General features: G+C 39.0%; 4 protein-coding genes across 4 annotated transcripts; 1 reads left to right on the top strand and 3 right to left on the bottom strand.

Annotated features, from left to right (window-relative positions):
- Positions 1–97: 97 nt before the first annotated feature.
- Positions 98–3,165, top strand: LOC103321278 (TLD-domain containing nucleolar protein). Its single transcript, XM_008223079.3, has 7 exons — positions 98–314; positions 410–1,021; positions 1,293–1,480; positions 1,860–2,098; positions 2,213–2,412; positions 2,549–2,674; positions 2,762–3,165. The coding sequence occupies exons 1-7, from the start codon at positions 159–161 to the stop codon at positions 2,858–2,860; spliced, it is 1,620 nt and encodes a 539-aa protein (XP_008221301.2). The 5' UTR covers positions 98–158; the 3' UTR covers positions 2,861–3,165.
- Positions 3,166–3,313: 148 nt separating this feature from the next.
- LOC103321279 (uncharacterized) lies at positions 3,314–4,424 on the bottom strand. Its single transcript, XM_008223080.3, has 2 exons — positions 3,939–4,424; positions 3,314–3,542 (listed from the first exon to the last, which is right to left on the bottom strand). The coding sequence occupies exons 1-2, from the start codon at positions 4,293–4,295 to the stop codon at positions 3,513–3,515; spliced, it is 387 nt and encodes a 128-aa protein (XP_008221302.1). The 5' UTR covers positions 4,296–4,424; the 3' UTR covers positions 3,314–3,512.
- Positions 4,425–4,981: 557 nt separating this feature from the next.
- LOC103321280 (Zinc finger C-x8-C-x5-C-x3-H type family protein) lies at positions 4,982–9,993 on the bottom strand. Its single transcript, XM_008223081.3, has 4 exons — positions 9,578–9,993; positions 6,417–6,626; positions 6,178–6,302; positions 4,982–6,090 (listed from the first exon to the last, which is right to left on the bottom strand). Exons 1-4 carry the CDS (start codon positions 9,635–9,637, stop codon positions 5,181–5,183), a joined length of 1,305 nt encoding a protein of 434 aa, XP_008221303.2. The 5' UTR covers positions 9,638–9,993; the 3' UTR covers positions 4,982–5,180.
- A 974-nt stretch (positions 9,994–10,967) lies between these two features.
- IQD32 (IQ-domain 32) lies at positions 10,968–15,755 on the bottom strand. The gene is made up of 6 exons (XM_008223082.2): positions 15,429–15,755; positions 14,377–14,730; positions 14,089–14,292; positions 13,305–13,385; positions 11,572–13,201; positions 10,968–11,392 (listed from the first exon to the last, which is right to left on the bottom strand). The coding sequence occupies exons 1-6, from the start codon at positions 15,507–15,509 to the stop codon at positions 11,373–11,375; spliced, it is 2,370 nt and encodes a 789-aa protein (XP_008221304.2). The 5' UTR covers positions 15,510–15,755; the 3' UTR covers positions 10,968–11,372.
- Between the last annotated feature and the right edge of the window lie 3,192 nt (positions 15,756–18,947).

Here is an 18,947-nt window from a genome sequence, read left to right as displayed (position 1 = left end):
TAAGCATCACTCCTGCCACGTGGCGGTTTCCTCAGTGGCATAAAACGACACCGTATTGTGAGATCGTTCTAACTAAAGAAACGCAGCAGATAGGTCGGTAAGTTGGCGCAATATCTTGAGAAGAGAAAAGAACCGGTTGCGGAGAAAATCCAGCGAAAATGGGTGCATCAACTTCGACGGAGCAGAAAGTTTCGATCGAACAACGAGAGGCGGAAGCCCTAGCAGCCTCCACTGGAGCTCTTTCTATGCTTCAGAAATCTTTCTCCAGCCTCGCCGATCCTGATTCTAATGCAATTCCCCTCAACTCTCTTCAGGTACATTCAAAATGCCAACTCAACTCCGCGAATTCAATTTTCATTCTTTGCCTCTATAAACCAGAAATTGAAGCTTTTGCGTTTCAAATTTTCAGCAATGCTTCTCTTTAACTTACAAGAACCCAGTATGTGAAGCTCTTACAGTGCCTGATTCTTTTCCGATGCTGTTGGATCATCTTGGTTCGTCAATTTTGGACCTGATTTTCATCTCGGAGAAAGGCGGAGTGAGCTGGGTTGAGTTCGTTAGAGGCTATAATAAGTGCTGTGCAAGAATGTCTGCGTCTATGTCGCTTAATATATTGCTCAGAGTGTTTGCTATGACACTTCAAAAGGCGTGTTCGCCTTCGAACTTGGAATTTGAATCTGATGATGTTGAGTGTAAGATAACCGGGTCGCTTAAGCCCGTGGACGTGCTTATGCTTCTTTGGATGTGTTGGGCCATTTCCTGGAATTCTAGGACTTCGAAAATTTCCAAAGAGAAAACAGATTTACCTCTGCCGGATATTAATCAGATTGTTTTGTCGGCTATTGTTTCATGCGCTGACGTTGGCAGTGGCTTGAATGTGTGGGATTGCCAGCTTTCGGGTTTGGAAGTTGAACTTCCTGTGGGGAAGTTTCTTTCTTGGGTTGTGAGAACAGTGCCTAGTCTCTCAGATTGCTTTTCACAGTTTGTGTATGCAATTCTCAAAAACTGTGTTTCTCACAAGGTATCTAACATCTTTTCAATTGAACAAAATCATAAGCCTTCATGTTTCCATTTCTCTTATATTTCATTATCTTGTTGCCTTGCCAATACGATATCATGTATTTGAGCTTATGGGTTAAGGACTCGTTAAGACATAATGGGAAGTGCACTCAGTCAGAACCTTTTATGTATTGAGGCACTTGCTTATAGAACGAGTTGCTTTTTTAGATCACTCAAGTTATTTTTGTACTTGGAAATTTATATTACCAGAATGAAACGGATTTTGATGGCAGGATGGACTAGAATGCTCAACTTCATCAGTGGTAGAGAATTCTTCAACCATGGCATACAGTTCTCATCTTTTGTCTAGTGGAATGGCATGGGCGATTTCCCTTACATTGAGAGGCACAATAAGTGAAGAGATATCAAAAGTATGCTTTCCCAGCGAGACTGATGGAATAGACAAGAACCTACTTTACAGGTGTGTCATTTTATCCCCTTGATCTCGTGTTGTTTGAATTCTTTCCTGCGCAATCGCATTCCATGTCACTCGTCTCTGTTCTGGTATTATTAAATTTTAGTACTTTCATGAATATTACCTCAATACCAATATATATAAGCATAATATCCTGAAATATTTATTTTATCGGTCTTGGAGTCCAGTAAATGATGATAAGGTAGTTAGTTGACGTGTTATGTTTATGGAAATGTTTTACATTAATCTTTCCCACATACCTAGTTTTTCTTCCATTGCACCCTTACTGTTATTTGATGACAAATTCCAGTAGGATCGAGGCTTAAATTTTGTCAGCAGTTCTTTATTATTTGTCTGATGTGTTTCATTGCATACTAATTTGCAGGTCATCTCTTCATGGCAGAGGGTTGAATAGATTCTGGTCTAACATTGAAGGTTACCAAGGGCCACTGCTTATGCTGTTTTCTGCAACTTCAGGAGATGCCAGTGATAGTAGAGCCAATGAGAGAAAATGGACTGTAGGTGCACTCACAAATCAGGGTTTTGAAAATAAGGATCTCTTTTATGGAAGTTCGGGAAATCTATATGCTATAAGTCCCGTCTTTCATGTGTATCCACCTACTGGTATGTAACGTAGAGGAAAAATGGAAGGAGAGATACTCTGAATATTTTCCTTTCTCAAAATTGCTGACTAGATGTCTCTGAAACTAACCGCATATGAACTATGATCATTGACAGGAAAGGAAAAGAACTTTGTGTACAGCCATCTGCATCCCACTGGTAGGGCATATGAGCCGAAACCAAAGCCTGTGGGGATAGGATTTGGCGGAAGTATGGGAAATGAAAGAATTTTTATTGATGAAGATTTTTCCAAAGTTACCATCCGCCACCATGCAGCTGACAAAACGTATCAACCTGGCTCCCTCTTTCCTGATCAGGTATAAAAGTTATGTTGCAAGCAGTTGAAAGTTATTAACTGCAATTTTTATAAAAGAAAAAGAAAAAGTATGGACTTAAGGGGTATGCTGGGTGAATTTAATGTAATAATAATTGAGCGTAAATTGGTGCAATCAGGGCTTCCTACCTGTTGAAGCTTTGATTTCAGAAGTTGAAGTTTGGGGGCTTGGTGGGAGAAGCGCCAAGGATGTGCAAGATTCATATAAGAAGAGGGAACAACTTTTCACTGATCAAAGACGAAAGGTAATCCATCTTACATCAGACAAGGGCAATATTTGCATCTTGAAGTTAATAATGTTTTTTTTTTGGGTGTGCCCCTTGTCCTCATAGGTTGACTTGAAAACATTTGCAAATTGGGAGGATTCACCGGAGAAGATGATGATGGACATGGTCTCAGACCCTAATGCAGTTCGACGGGAAGATCGCTGAATAGACTGCATATGTTATGCTGTAATTTTGCATTTTGCTCCCTTGCTGGTCTACTTGTGATTGTATTTAGAAGAAAGAAGTCAGTTGTGGGGAAATGTCATCTATATCTCTGTATTTCTGAATGATGGGTGTAAATAAACTCATAAAGGATCATCTGACCGAGACTTGAAATAGGTTCATCTCAGTCATCAGTGGGGATATATGTTGATTTGCATGTAGGCGATGATGTAAAAGATAGCTACATAAATTCGCCTTGATATACTTTTGGTTAATGCTGTTTTATCGAAAAACAAATTTACACTTTACATATGGTTGCTGCTTCTATCACAGTTTATTCCATCCAGTCTATGGTTGTATGCATGAGCTGGATAGATTAAACAAGAAATTATTTTAGTTGATGTTATAACGACTGCAAGAACCAATCAGAGCTTCCACCACAATTCATACTCCGAGTATTCAACATCAACTAATCATTCATATCAAAAGCTTCTACAGTGAAGCAAAAACACAAGAAGACAGAGTTGTCTAAATTGCAACTCCAATACAAGAATTCTCTTTTTTCCCAAATGAAACACCGAATGGAAGTCTAACAGACCTGAATGAATATATAAGCAGCGCTCCCCAGTAATATGTTTGATCAAACGACAGCAGGTTACTGATTTTTCTCTTCTGCTTTCCTCGGCTGAAAGAAACGACACATTGGCAACGTGAGAAAAACAATATTAACAAATAAATCCTTCTATGCCTTAACCAGAAAGAGCAAGAGGATATGAACAAAACAATTTAAGATATCTTCAAAACATTCTATGGCCATAAATTTTGACAGACATGGGGATTTCGATTAGAACAAATCATTATGAATATATAGCAATAGCAACAATGGTGATTACACCAATAACAAATTGTATGACTGAAAGTTTCAACAGTGCCAGTAAGTACTGAAAAACAATAAAATCGGATCCAACCACCTTTTATTCATTGCATGTTAGATGCTCGACGAAATGCCGCTCTGACGATTCACCCCAAAAAGACCCAGCGAAGGCAAAAAAGATCACAGAAATGTAAAACCTTTACGCACCTTGGTACCAGGGGCGGGTTGGTGGAGCTCCTCTGCGGGGATGATGACGGGCCAGGGCTCGCCGGCGTCGCGGAACATCTGCTCGGTCTCGAGGCTCTGACCCTTTTCAAGGATCATGTTCCTGATGTCCTGGGCGGGAGTGGCGGTGGCGTCGAAGACCTCCTCGACGCCGTTGACGAAGGTGACGGTGATCTTGGGAGGCTCGTCGTCGGTTCGGCGCTTGACTTGGACGGCGCAGGAGGGGTTGGACTCCTTGGCCTTGCGGGCGTTGCACTGTGCCAAGAACTCCAGACACGACGCCGTACGCGGGTCCAAGGCATTAAACTCGATCCTCACTCTCGACAGGAACTTCAACATTGTGTTTGTTTTTTAGGCTGAAAGAGACGCTCTAACTCAGTACAGGTTTCGATACTGAGGTTGAAGACGAGTAAGGGTCTGATGCTCTAATTTTGAGGCTTAAAGCCTTGAGCAAGAGTCTGGGCTCAGTATTAGTAATTTGGGCGGACCATAAATAAATAGATCCGTTTGGCTCAATTTGGGGGTGCGCCCAACCCAAACAGATTATCCATCACGTGGTTGACTCGTCCGAGTCAAGCGAGGTCAGCCGAGACTCGAATCAAAGTATTGTTCAACAACATATCATAAAAAATAGAATTCGTTTGTGGTGCTCATGTATATGGAAAATGATTGCTTATCACATTGTGTTATTATCTTTATTAAAGAGGTGGAGTCCACCAATACAGTGGAACCCACCTTTATTAGAGAATGTGATATAAAATTAAATTAAACCTAGCATTTTTCAGTATAAAAATACCTTGATTAGAGAGGTGAAGTCCATCAATACAATGGAACCTGTATTAGAGAATGTGATATAAAATCGTATTAAACCTAGCATTTTCCGGTATAAAAATATGGTAAAGTTACGTATATAGACTTATAGAGAAAGTGGGCCTAAAAAAGGAGAGAAGAATATAAATAGTATTATAAAACGAAATCAAAAGGCAGGCGTAAAAATATAACCATTTCGATATAGGAACGCAATATGAAGAAAGAAGTTGCCGCAATTGATTATGACATGATGTAGGCTTCCACTCAGAAGAAACTCTTTATGCTCCAAGATCAGGATGAGTAAATATAACAACAAAATTAAACAAATTTTGACAAAACCAAGCTCAGAGAGAATTTTGAGCCACACAGAAAGGGCTCTCCATTTGAAAAATGTACATACAGGAAGGAGCTACGTTAACTGCTAATCTCCCTATCCATTTTCATTCTCTTTGTACTGTGCACCTCCGGTGCACTACTACTACCCCGAGGCTGGAACGACGCATCATGCTGGTATGCACAATTTGCTCCATGGCGGCATCCCCTCGAACTATTGAAGTATATGCATGGCTTCATTATCTTAGGTTTTGAATCTCTTGATTTGTAGCCATTATTGGATTCCTGGTTTATAGCTGAATGGTCGCTATGACGGTTACCAAATGGTGGAAAGCTGTCATGCCTGTCTCCTCCATGTTGCTGAATCAAGCTTTTATAATAGTTGATGTCCTTTGCTGGTGGAGGAACTGAAATTGCTGCAAGGGGAGGTGGTCGTGCATCAGGAAAATGTCCCATTCCAGCAACATTTGGTTGAGGGTAGAAATGTCCGCTTGATAGAGCAGTAGATGAAGGTGTGCTGCTGCTTTCTGTTCGGTTAATGTGAACAGGAGGTGGATCTGCTATGGACATTTGAGGTGGCCTTGTCATTGGCTGTGGATCTTTAACCAATTTCTCAATCATTTTTGGGTTGCTCAGAATCTTAATGAGCAATTCATGGTCAATCATATTTCCATGCTCATTGCTATTCACAATTGCACCAAAGGCGGCAGAGGCAGCAGCTACAACATCCGGTTCTACACCAACAGGAATTCCAGCTACTGGCTTATTTGAAGTAGGGTGGCTTCTATTGTTAGGTACAATGCTCTGAGATGGAGCTGCAATTCCCTGAACCGATAGAAAGGACTGTGAGCTTGTGTGAATGTTAAACGGTGCCATGGATGCAGATGATGTGTCGCCTCCTACATCTTCATCTTCAATGGAAGTGATAGGTATCACAGGAGGTTGCACGTCATTATGACCAGAGTCTTCACCATCTGCCAAAACAGAGGGGCTGTATGGAGAAAAAAGTAAAATTGTTCAGTTCAGGAGTGGGTGAAACCCATGAGCAAAGTTGTAGAAAGCAAAGTAAGTGTCGAACTTTAGAGGAATGGCAGATGGGCGTGGATAAACTGCTTCCAGTACTCTTATCTCTCTCTGATTTTGAATCTCCACCTCTTTGCTTTCTTCCCCACAAACCACTTGCCAAGTGAAGTTCAGCACAACCTGTGAAAATTTAGTATTATTGAAAACAAAATTTCAAACTGAATCTTCAATGCCATAAGTTCTGCCCAATGTAAATTAGTCAAGATTAAAATCTAAACCAATAGATTAATTTACCCTAGGAGGGCATCTCCATTTGATTAAGGGAATTTGAGACACGTTAATCTGCAGCTGATTTGCCGAATACGCTCCCTCAAATCCAGGGGGCAGAATGTCATCCGAGCCTGTGCCAGATGAATGTGACAACCACGATGCCTTTGCTTGGAGGTGATCCTGAGCACTCAACCCAACTTGTGAAGGAGATTCCTCCAACAGAAACAGCTTAACCTGTTTAACAGAGAAGCATCAGTACAATAACCATTTACGCTGATAGTGACATATCATCATACTTGATCATCATTTTTTACAAACTCCTTCTGAATACTGAGCATATATACACAGGGAAACTTCAGAAATCTTTTGCCTAATGTCTCATTTATTTTAAAGTTATAATAGCACTAAAATCTTAAATATCAGAGAAAATCGACTAATAACATGAGTGCAGATCAGTGCATTCCTTACTCCCATTCCCATCTTATATATTTCAACAAACACAGATTTAGGATGGAAAATTTTGCAAAACTAATATTAGGCCAATGATATACGCACTCCATTTCAGATTTAGGAAACAAGAGAAGGCCAACAAATTTTGACGCACTCTAATATAAGAAAGTTCACCAAACAATCAAACAACAACTTAGCAGTAAAGAAGTGGAAGACACATTGCCATAAGCCCCTCTGTTGAACAGGTCAAAGTAACCATCTAGATAGTTTCAAATAGAAATTGTTAATGCTGTGTTAATGAGACAGGGATCCTCTCTGAATGTAGTTTGATGGTTCGTGAGTGATGTTTGACTAAATCATTTACTTGAAGGTTGAACCCCCAACCCCAATTTCCCAAAAAGACAAAAAGGAAAAAAGGGAAAAGAGAGCAACAAGCAATCTTTTCGTCCCAATCTAAAGACAATTGGTTTAGATCCCCATCCTTTCTAAGGAAGACAGTTCATTGCATCTTGATTTCTCTCATGACATTTAGTCTCTCTGAACAGAAACCAAAAACAAAAATGTGCACGCCCAGTTCCTTGCCAACATAATGCAGATCTTCCATGGCCAAGCATAGGGCTCACACCAGACTACTTTTGAAAACCTCCCCTCCATATATATATATATATACAATAGTAGATGAGCTAGAGGTCTCTTCCACCAGGTAAATATTAGATGGTGATCCAGTTAAGGAAAAAGAGAAATGGACATGCTGAGAGAGGATTGACACTTTTCAAACCAGGTTTTTGAGACTCTTTTTTGCATATTGGCAATGCTGAAGATTATATCCTATGTCCAAGCTATTTCTTTTTAAGTCTCAAGCCAGACCCTGCACCTCTCAATTACAACATCACATAACTAAGGGCTGTACACAAAAACTTGTATCCTCTCAAGGTTACAGATGCATGCATATCACACAATCTAGGAGGTGATATTCATACTAAATGGATGGCCAACCAAGACCCCAACGACGTTTTGCTTTGGAAATTTTGCTTGTCGCAGCAGAGAATGTGGAAGTAATCCTTATGATTTGGCCCTCCCACGTTGGAAGTGGCTCAAGTCTTGGGCTTATTCTCCTCTTCAAACAAAAAGAAAAGAAGCAACTTTAGAAGGAAAAAGATAACAAAGCACGCACTTCTGAGTTGTTTAACTCCATGCTGATGCAAAGGCACATTAAACTTTTGTAAGAATAGAACCAAAGAAACTTTAAACATAAATAACCTAATGATTCAACCTTTCCCAAACACAAGATCCTTTTCTAAATTATGACAGTCGCAAGCATTTTAACAGCAACGTAAAAAAAACATAAAACTAACTAGAAAACACCAAATAAAAAGTAAATTTTATGACACCAAGACTATTATCCATTAACGGACACGACTACAGCACAGACTACCAAGGCAAATAATTCAGAAAGAGAACTGCAGAAGTGTTCACAGTATTTTAATGCATTCCAATCACAAAGAGCTTGACAAAAAGTATGACATCGGGTATACCCACAAGAAAATCAGGTTAATGCCACTTCCAATAAAAACTAAACCATAGAATCAATAAGGCTATTAAAGAACAAAGTACAGCAAAAAAGTACACACCATGACCAGGTTTACGATAACCTTCATGCCATTAAGCTCCAACATTATGAAACTACAAATCATATGCTATTATATGGTATGATTTTTGCATTCATGTATATTGATTTTAATCCTCATTTCATATTCACTTCTTTTTATATTGGAGAAAGGGCCACTATCTTCAAGAAGTCTTCAGAAATAGTTCCACTGCTGTTATTTTGCAGATAAGAATGCATTTGTATCCAACCTCACGTATAGTTAGATTCTTCTTCAAGAGTTGCTAAAATTTCAAACCTTTAAGTCACTTTTTTCTCAAAGAATGATTGATAGCTGCAATAATCTAGTGACTAAGATCAATGTTCATTCTTCCTCTAAAGATATGTTAAGTGATCCAATTCGTTTTAGCACTGTGCCAATTGATTAATTCATCGACACAACCCCAAATTTAAGACAATAAGCTTTATGGAAGGATGGAAAGGAGATTAAGTGAAAAGGGCTAACCTTGTTTCATCACCTCAAGTTCTCCTTTTTATGAATATATTTATAAGCTTAAAAAATAAGCATATACTAACTCTTAATGATAAATGGGACTACATGAGTTACAAAGGCTACATATTCGAACATTAATCTATTTTACTTCATATTGATTGGTTACTGAACACAAAAATAATTGCTTCAAGGAACAAAGACCACTAGAACAATTCATTCAAAATTTGTAGTTTGCATATCATTACCAGTTCCAGTTCTAGTATTTCAGAAAAGGCTTTCCTTTTTTATATTTCTTTGTCTTATGACATTGAGAGCATAGACTGAACAATTTCAAATGAAAGAAAGTATAGACTGGACCATTTGAAATGATGCAATGTGTTCCAGAAAAGCCTCAAATCAGAGGCCAGACCCATATCATAAATTCAAATCTATGCTTCAGAGTAACATGATAAACCAAAGTGGGGAAAAGGGAAGAATACATCATAGCAAACCAATTAATATAAATACATATAAAACAAAAAGGCACGATTTTTGGAAGTTCAGTTCACATAGATGATTTGTTGGGTTCATTTTCCATTTAGCAAACACAAACTACTGAATGGATTATTAGATTTGGTCACTGAATGCAATTTTTACCTGACAAAGATTAACATCTGAAGCCCAAGAAACCCTTTTGAGTTTGTGCGATCCCCGCATATTAAATAAAATACCAAGAAACCTTCTTTTCCTGCTTCGATTCCCAGTATTAGTTACGGGTTCAAATTGAGCAACCAATTTGGGTCCGATCAAAAGGTAAACCCCTACTGCTCTCAGATTCGAAACCCTAGTCTTACTGTGTGGTTCACAGCCCCAAAGCCCTTTTATGACTTAACCCTAGCCTAACCCAACGTAACCTAATTTGCAGGTTTTACGACTAGATCCCAATTGCAGCGACTCTGTGTTCGCGAACGCTGATCGCAATCTCTACGATGCCACAAAGTAATCAAAATGAAACCCTATAATCCCTCTGGTGTTGGGCTTCGCCGTTTTCCTATATATCTCTCCTTTTATTATCCTAATTTTATTTTTATTTTATTTGGTTATTTTTCCACCTTTCGGTTTTTGTTGTTTAAATGAGCGCGTGAAGTTACGGATATTTCTGTCTGTTGCGAACATGCCTCTCACGCGCTGATAATGCGAAGTGGGGTTTTTCATATCTTCTTTTAAACTAGGTTTCGGGTGGGCTAAGATTTTTTGACCACAGCCTTTTGAGTACGAGAATGATGCTTTGCAGTTGCAGTGTTGGTGTTGTACTTGTATGACAAGGAGAAGCAGAGCCCGCCCCGCACGACGGAAACTAAAAGAAACAAGGGAAGCCAGCTCGGCCCAAAACGGTCCCAATCCAAATTTCATAACACAAAGATTGATTAGAGTTAGAAGAATTTACACATGTGTTTGTTCATATAGGCAGGCATAAACTAGGTGGTGAATGATTGCAAATTCTTCTAACTCTCATCAATCTTTGTGTTCTCTTACTGAAAATTAAATTGGATTTGATTATAAAGTAGAATTGGATCGCATTGGATTACTCTCTGCTAAATGATGATGGCGAGTGGAGCTACCCCTATCGTATCATCAAGTGCTTCTTTACAGTTGTGCTCTCTCAAGCAAATGCAATCCTCAGGTCCCCAACAAATATAATTTTCATAATGGTCGACCAGCCAGCAGCAGCAATTAGGGGGGTAAAATTAAATTTCTGGGAGAACAATTAAATCGGGTGGGATGAGGAAATTCATAGGTCTTGGTAAAGTTTTTTGTTCTTACATAGTTCACAAAATCTTATTGACTTTTGTAACCTCAATTCAATAGATTTAATCGATTTACTTTTGAAAAAATTCTACAATGAGTTTGATAGACTGTTATTGAGTTAACGGTTCCATGACGTTAAAAATATCTCTCTATTCCACCTAGGATATGCCTATGGAAATTCTGTAGAAATGGATTTGGAAAATCGTAATAATATTACGAAATAATGCAATCAAAGAAATAAAGAAAATTCAGTTTTATTACAATAACACCACACCTGGCAAAAAGCTTTCAAAAGCTTTTACCTTATACTTGCCTCAAACTTTGGATAACCAAGCCAAAGCATCTGTACTAGACCCAAATAATATCACACGGAGATTATACCATTTGGAAGAAGTTACAGAAAACAATTATAGCAGCGAAAAAAAAATGTACATGAAAAAGTCACTCACTTTCTTATATTTATAGAAAGGAAAAAAAAACCCCAATAACTAGAGTGGGTTAACTAAGCTGCTATCGAAGTGGAAAAAAGCTAGTTACAATCTTTAAGTAGCTACCAGTCGTGTAATCAACAGACTCCAAATTTCCTGTTAAGAACTGGTCATCTGCCACCGTTGTCTTTGAGATGTCTGATTACTTCAACTCTTCACCTGTTCCATTTTCTCTCTGAAAGAAACAGAACTCAAGGTAAGAAATCATGTTAGAGTGCAAAAGACCTTACCTAATATGGAATTATTGCCAACTACTCTGACAAAAGTAATTCTATATGTTACGGACAATTTTGTTGACAGAAAATAGGCACGCTAAGGATGCACAAACTGTTATCATAGGAAAAGCATGCATACCATTTCCCTTTGCACCCTGCTGTGCTTGAGACATTGACCGCTGGATGCGTGGAGACCCCTGCCTTCCATTTGCTCCAGGTAAGGAATGTCGTTTCTTGATGTAAACGTCTCTGTCTTGCACATCTGGACTTGATCTAGGGGAGGTATTTGCTTGAAGCTTTGCTTTAGCAGATTCTGTCGCTTGCATGAAATGTGGGATAGAACTATTACTGCTGCTATCTCTTGGTTCTTGATCACCGTGTTCCACAGGTCTTGCTGAACCAAATGAATTCCGTCTCTTCCCATTTTTCTGATCTTTACTTGATCCTGAATCATGATTTGGATTAGAGGGAGATTTCTTTCCTGCAGACACAGACCTACGTTTTAGGTTGGAGCCACTCTTATCAGCTTTACTCCTTTTAGCTTTCACTGATATCAGACTAGAAGGTGTCCCTTGGGATTCTGGGACAGTTAAATGACTTCTTGGAGAAGCTTCTGGGGATGACCCATATGCCTGAATACCAGCATCAGTGTCCTGTTCTCTCTGCAGATCAGACGTCCTCTCTGGCTCAGACTCTATTTTTGGGGACTCCATAGCAACCACAGAATTTATGGGCTCACCATTAACAACATCAAGTTCTTCTGGCTGATCCAAGACAGGGTCAGATAAGTTGGAGCATGGGATTGCGGGTACATCTCTGGCTTGGACATCTACATCAGTGTTAGGATTGCAAATCCCACCAACTGAAACTTTGGCTTCATGTTCATGCTCCATAGCTCCAACATCAGATCTATCAGGTGAATCAAGAGTGGAAGAAATAGAGATTTCAGTGCCACACTCAGATCCACCAACTTGAACCTTTGATCCATGGATGACTGGATTTTCTGCCACGCTGAGTTCCTTTGCCTTGACTTCAGTATCCACCCCAGCTGAGAATGCGTCCCTCTGTAATTCAACTGCAGCATCATCTTGATGGGATGGACTGATCGATCTACCTGAATTGGTTGTTGTACTCAGCACTTCAAATTTCGACTGAGCAGCAACAAATGCAGGATTACTCACCTTCCTGGATCCACATACAGATTTCTTCCCTTCAGTTTCTAGTTGTTCTGAGGCTAATCTTTTCATAGAACGTTTAGGTTGTTCAAATTCTATTCCAGGCTTCCCAGATAAAGACTTGAGCTCCATTTGAGAATCTGCATCTGGTTGCATACTTTGATTTGGGAGAAAACTTATCTCTCCTGAGATCTCTTTCACATCAGATGTACTGGTGTTCTCCACCTGAGGCTGCTCAATATTACCTCGTACAGAATAAGAGGTAGAATGGTTTGCCTGAAAGTTCAAGTTGTCGGCATCGTAGACAATCAGATTCTCTTCACTTTCGGATGGCAAAATCGATTCGTTGATGCTAGACTTTGAGTCTGATATCTCACAAAGAACATCATCTTGAATTTTAGATTCCAGAGGGGACTCAGAATTTTCTTCCTTTTCTCTTTCCTGTTGTTCTATTTCTGGCACTACTTTTTTTGACTCTGGAGTATCAACTGATGAGACTGATGACCACCTCTCCAGCCATTTCCAAGAAGAATCGGGCTTGGAAGAATCGCACTTGACATGAATAGGTTTGGTCTTCGGTGATGATTCCAACAACTTTAATTTCAAAAAAGATCAGTTTAGTTCAGATATACGAATGAAAGATAAATTAAACTGCACTGCAGTTACAAAACACAGGACAGAAAGTTGTCTAGCATACCTGGCGGGCAAACCTATTGCTAAGTAGCTTTTCAATTGAAGTGTATGTTATATTTGATTTGGCTACCAAATTTTCCTTCTCCTGAAACATGAAAAATGTTCGGGAAGATTTGTCAGGAACAAGTAACAACACTAATAAGTTGTCTCAAAGAACATTTCCACAGCCGTTATGACAAAAACCACTGATAATAGCAATAACAAATTAAGTTTATGAACACAATTGCAAAAATAAACCAATGCAAATACTAGTTAAATATCATACACCAAGGCAAAACTTTAACATTCAAATGCGATTAAACTAACCTCCCAATGCCAAAGAACTTTTAAAACAATGCTTCATTATATAATGAGCTGAGCTTTTCTTGTAGTTCACATAACCAGTTATGACTTTCTTTGAGAAGGTGAATACAACATTTGATCTGGGAGAAGGCTATATCTATCTCAAATGGTGCCTGGACGTATGAATTGGGTACAATACAGTAGCATCTCAAAGTGATTAACTAACCATGATCTTTCCTTCAAAAGTTGAATACAACATGAGATTTGAGAGAAAGGCTATCTCCATCTCAAATGGTGCCTAGACATTTGGATTACATAACAAGACAAATTATGCACTGCTGTTACTTGGAGTTGTTCTTATTGGCTTGACCATCGTTGACAGAGGTGTTAGCCTCCATACAAACTACCATCAAACTATTATGAACAAGATTACTGAAGGCAAGAATAGATTTGGATAATGACCCTTTAGAGATCAGAATATACTAATTTGAGTTGAGTAGCATTACCAAGATCTTAGAATTATGGTTATCCTTCTCATGCTCCCCACCTCGATGCAGCTGACGAGCCCAGCGAGCACGAACAAAAGCTTGCATTTTCACAAGGGCTTGGACACATCGTAGAGTTCCCACAGCATGCCTACGGACCAAATGCCCACGAACAGCAGCTTGCAGCTTAACGACATTCTTAAGCTCCAGAAATGCTCTCTGAGCCTGGCAAATAATTCAATGAAAACATTAGCTGGAATGCTACTAACTAGAAACTCAAAATTCATGTCTATCCAAAAGAGAAATTACCAATAATCCTCTGACAGCAGTCTGGACAACAATAACAACAGACTCATCCAGTTTGCACTCAACTGCACTTTGATCTTCTGCGGTATTTTCAGTTTCAGATACTTTCACTTCGGTCTCGGATACTTTTGGGTTCTCAGGAGTTAACAACTGGGGTTTCTCGTCACTGCAATGTATTACAGATATTTTCTCTCGCACAGTAGTGCTAGCTGGTGGTTGGAAATTAAGAGTCGCAGATTCTGGGATCTCCTTATGTCCAGAAGTGGGGGTTTCTGTGATCACAGTGTTGCTTAGCACTCGATGCCGTGCAGACCTCTTCCGGAAACTCCATCCACGTTTGTCACTTGAACCCTTGCTCTAGAATGAAATGGAAAGAACATTGATCAATACAGCACACACATAGAACAAAGTGCTCTTACAAGCAACTACGTGCATGCAATAAGCATTTTAAATGAATCGCAAGGGAAAAATCTACGCCTATTACCATATATCAGCTAACCATGAGATCAAAAGTTGACAGTAATTAGGAAATGCAGATGGCAGTTATGATCAACCAAATGTTCTTGCATATTACATGGGTTTCAGAAAATTTACGAATGCATTTAGCCTAATTACATCATATAAGCAAAAGTTACACACTCTTCAAATATAAACCATTTCATGATATGAAAATCACATATTAGAAGTATCTCCATTCCTAATCTAATAAGCATGTCCACTCGACGCTAGGATTGTATAGAATAGAAATCCAGTTAAATACAGATCCTAGATTTTGTCAGATCTTAGTTTAGGAAACTCTTTTATCTTTAGTACAGCTTTTTTTTCTTTTCTGAGCTTCCAAACAGAGCATTAGCGGTTTCTTAGTAACGCTCCACAGCATCTCATAGGTTCATTAGTAAACAAAACTATCTAATCTCAGCCCTCACAATCACAAATTAAAGAAATGCAAATCAAAAGAGCACAGCAGAACCCAACAAAATTGAACCAACGGAAACAAGCCAAAAATGGAAAGTCAAAGAAAACCAAAATGCAGAAACTGTGAACCAATCAGATACCTCAGGGGCTTCGAGATCGTCTTTGTCCGCTGAATCGTTACCACATGTGATAATTTTGAAGCAAGAGGTAGATTTCCCCATTGTTTTTCACTTCTCACCCACACCCAGACCCTCTCTCTTTCTCCCTCTTACACACACACAGACACAGACACAGACACAGACACTCTCTTTCTCTCAAGAGACAAAACCGCCTATGTTGGTGCGGTGTTGCAAGCTGTGACAAATGTAGCTTAAGAACACGGACCTCAACACACTCCTTAAATCCGGCTAAATTCTTATGTGGAGTCCGCCATTTATCAGGTCCGTTGCACAATACGTCCATCCGTTGAAAGAGGACGAGGTAAAAAAATCATTTAAAAAGAAAAAGAAAAAGAAAAAATGTCAGACGTCCAACTTTTAATTATTTTATAATATTTAAAGAAAACTGGAAAATCAAAATATCTTATCCACCAGTCCAGCCGATTGTCACGAGAAATTGCGTTTAGCGGGTAAATGTCGAAGCTAAATCGGATTAGGGAAAAGTTAACGTTAGATTCAGTGCATTTGTTTCTTGTGCTAATGACGGTTTTGTTTGTTTACCCGCACTCCTTGCTTTGTTACTTGGCCCACCCTAATTATAGTTTTCTCTATTACAACCCACCTCTAACTATGACAACGATGGGGTAAGTTCAGTGTAAGCGTCACGAGTTTATGCAATTTTCTTCAAATAATATAGGGAATTTATAATTCGTAAAGAAAAAATTATAGATGTTATTGATCACGTAAGTACAGGTTGGATAAATAAGTTATTTAAAATTTAAAAAGAAATTCATATTTGTGGTATGTTTTGTTAGTGTTTAATTCGGATATGATTCTTCTTGCATTCACGTGAGTTAAATCTAAAATTTATATCAATTAAGTAGAGACTATATTAAAAATTAGTTGATACAAATAAGTAATCACAATTCAGCATTTATATCGACTTATACTTGCCAGTATTAATTAAACATAAATCAATACTTACATGGAAGTGGTCCACTCCATTAATCTCTAATATCATGTGATGTGCTGATAATGTTTTAGTACATTAGACAAATTGCTCAAAATTTCGTACCATTAGAAAATTCAAACCTAACACATGGGCCCGACAAAAATCAGCTTATCACGAGAATAACGTGACGATTGAGAAATAAGAATGATAAATCAGACGGTGGGCTGTGGGTGGGCCCGACAGTGGCTTTCCTGTGAGGATTAGAGAGATGGAAGAAGAATAAATGAAAACGGTGGCGTCTTAACAACGGAGGCTGTCTTGCCTCTTTTCTTTTTGGGGGGGGAAGAGGAAGGAAAAGGCTGTCTTGTATTTGTTTTTTATGTTTTGTTTGACAAATAATGTTGGCCTATTGGGTTCCAGTTCCCATTTCCAACCAGTAAGTAACCGCACCAGTGACGAGTCGACCAACAACTATTATTGACAGCTGTTTTTGTCCTCACGTGCCACGTGGTTGTCCACTAAATTGACACGTGTGAGCACATGGGAGTCTGAGTTACATGCTGTATGTATCCATGATCCATCCACAGTGATATTATGCTTGCACAAGGCATATACCATGTTTCAGCAGCTGCGAATGGGTTGCCATTGCCATGAATCTGTCATGTGCGGCCCCACCAAGGCATTTGCTAGAAAGCTCTTCTCGCTCGCTACCTCTCTGATTTTGGTGGTTGGACCGTTAGACGACCTGCTCTGCTCTGCTCCAACCCAAACGTCTCGCCGTACGGTATTGGATTCCAAAAACGACAGTCTTTGTCGTCCTGTAAAATTATGTAACGTTTTAAAAAGCAAATTAGGTAATCCAATCCAAGTGTGATCATTGAAAACAAACCCTAATCCATGCTAAAACATGTAAGGTTCAATAATTGTATATTAGTTGTGTGGTCTCTATCCCCCTTATCTATTTTACCATTGAGATGTACATAAATGGCACCAACCCACTAAAAAATTATTGTTTTGGATGGCTTAACAACGTTTTTACCCATAAATTAAGATTTAGAGTAAGTCTAGGAGTCGCAATCAGAAAGGCTGAGGCATCATACCCATTTAGGCATTAAACCATCATTTTAATCTTGGGTGGGGAATTATTTCAGCAATCAGCTTTTGTGCCCATTTTTAGGTACAACGGCATATATGACTCTCCACCACGTGGTCCTCTCCTATGTTGAGAAAGGCTGGTGGAGCCCTTGGTCACATGGCCGACGGGGATATGATTGAAATTGTTTATAATTATACATATACATATCTAGACTGTCAAAGCCATGAGCTTTCCTTCCTTGGGCATGCTTATTGATTGTCCTTTTTATTTTATTTTATACAAGTGATATTAGGATATGGGAGATTCAATCACGTAATCATAAGTGCATAGATAATTACTTTTAATCACTTGAGCTACAAGCTCTTGCAGCCTATTCACATCTATATCAATTTTGGCCTTAGATAATTCACATAGCTTAAAAGAGTGGGATCTTGAGGGTTTCTTGGGTCTCAACTATTCATCATGTGTTTCCTCTTATATGGACATAAAGTTGCAATGATTATGAAAGATGGGGCCTGTTAGGCTCGTCTAGCTTTAATCTATGCCCAACAAGCTTTGTAACATATGGAGTGGGTGAGGTCAGTATTTAGTATTCTACAATACGTTGAAGGCTGTTGATGCTTGGGGGCTCACAGCTTTCCTATTCCTTGACTTTACAAGCAAACATGAGTGCTTTATGGTCCCTCCCCTCTCCACTCAATATTCTAAGCCAAAACATTATTAGACTAGAAGCTCATCACACCACAAACTCCCTTTGTCCATGACATGTCAAAATAATTAGCCCAAATTCTCTTCATGAGAAAAACTTTCCCAGCACGGGATGCCAGGTCAGAAAACCCATTTCATATCCCAATCCAATAAAGATTGTGTCACCTACCCAATCTTCCCAAAGCCATCTCTCTCCTGCTGGAGAACCAAAGCAAATCTCAGTTTTTTCATTCTCTCTCCTCATACACTTGCATAATCCGGCCTTCCACTGTAAGATTGACTGAAATTGTTCAATCCAAGTTTTTCATTCTCTCCCACTCGAATTCAACAAATTCAAACAAAAAAAAACCCAGAGAAACCAGTGGTTCCTCACTGTTGCTTCCATGGATACCATCAAGAAGGTCATGCAAACCGGCAGGTCGACAATGATTAAAATGAAAGTTCTACCATGGGTTTCTTGTTGACGTGAAATTAGACGGAAACTTGAATTAAGTTTTGTTTGGGAAAATCCAAGTGTAAGTTTGGGGATTTTGCTTGGATTATGAACCAAGCGTTTGGAATAATTAAAAGGTTTGGAATTTTATGTTCATTCATATGAACTTTTATACACTTGAAAATTGAAGTATCATGGAAGATGGAGATGAATTCTTGGATTTCTCTTGAGTGGTTTCAATCTTGCAGTGACAGCCGTGAGGTTTGTCCTTGGGGAAAAAGAACATATAATAAAAAAAATAATAAAAAAGAA

The sequence above is a fragment of the Prunus mume genome, linkage group LG2, assembly GCF_029339155.1.
Source record: "Prunus mume cultivar Tortuosa linkage group LG2, ASM2933915v1, whole genome shotgun sequence".
NCBI classification, from domain to species: Eukaryota; Viridiplantae; Streptophyta; class Magnoliopsida; order Rosales; family Rosaceae; genus Prunus; species Prunus mume.
Note: the sequence above shows the minus strand (reverse complement) of the source record. Positions and strands in the feature narration are given on the sequence as shown.

Excerpts from the sequence above, each read along its gene's own strand:
- LOC103321278 (XM_008223079.3), top strand. The coding sequence starts at position 159 with ATGGGTGCATCAACTTCGACGGAGCAGAAAGTTTCGATCGAACAACGA. Across the intron at positions 315-409 it reads TTCCCCTCAACTCTCTTCAG|CAATGCTTCTCTTTAACTTA; the intron begins GTACATTCAAAA and ends TCAAATTTTCAG. Across the intron at positions 2,413-2,548 it reads GCTCCCTCTTTCCTGATCAG|GGCTTCCTACCTGTTGAAGC; the intron begins GTATAAAAGTTA and ends TGGTGCAATCAG.
- LOC103321279 (XM_008223080.3), bottom strand. The coding sequence starts at position 4,295 with ATGTTGAAGTTCCTGTCGAGAGTGAGGATCGAGTTTAATGCCTTGGAC. Across the intron at positions 3,543-3,938 it reads AACCCGCCCCTGGTACCAAG|CCGAGGAAAGCAGAAGAGAA; the intron begins GTGCGTAAAGGT and ends CGTTTCTTTCAG.
- LOC103321280 (XM_008223081.3), bottom strand. The coding sequence starts at position 9,637 with ATGCGGGGATCGCACAAACTCAAAAGGGTTTCTTGGGCTTCAGATGTT. Across the intron at positions 6,303-6,416 it reads AATGGAGATGCCCTCCTAGG|GTTGTGCTGAACTTCACTTG; the intron begins GTAAATTAATCT and ends AAATTTTCACAG. Across the intron at positions 6,091-6,177 it reads CCATCTGCCATTCCTCTAAA|CCCCTCTGTTTTGGCAGATG; the intron begins GTTCGACACTTA and ends TTCTCCATACAG.
- IQD32 (XM_008223082.2), bottom strand. The coding sequence starts at position 15,509 with ATGGGGAAATCTACCTCTTGCTTCAAAATTATCACATGTGGTAACGAT. Across the intron at positions 14,293-14,376 it reads CTGCTGTCAGAGGATTATTG|GCTCAGAGAGCATTTCTGGA; the intron begins GTAATTTCTCTT and ends ATTATTTGCCAG. Across the intron at positions 11,393-11,571 it reads GCAGGGTGCAAAGGGAAATG|AGAGAAAATGGAACAGGTGA; the intron begins GTATGCATGCTT and ends TGTTTCTTTCAG.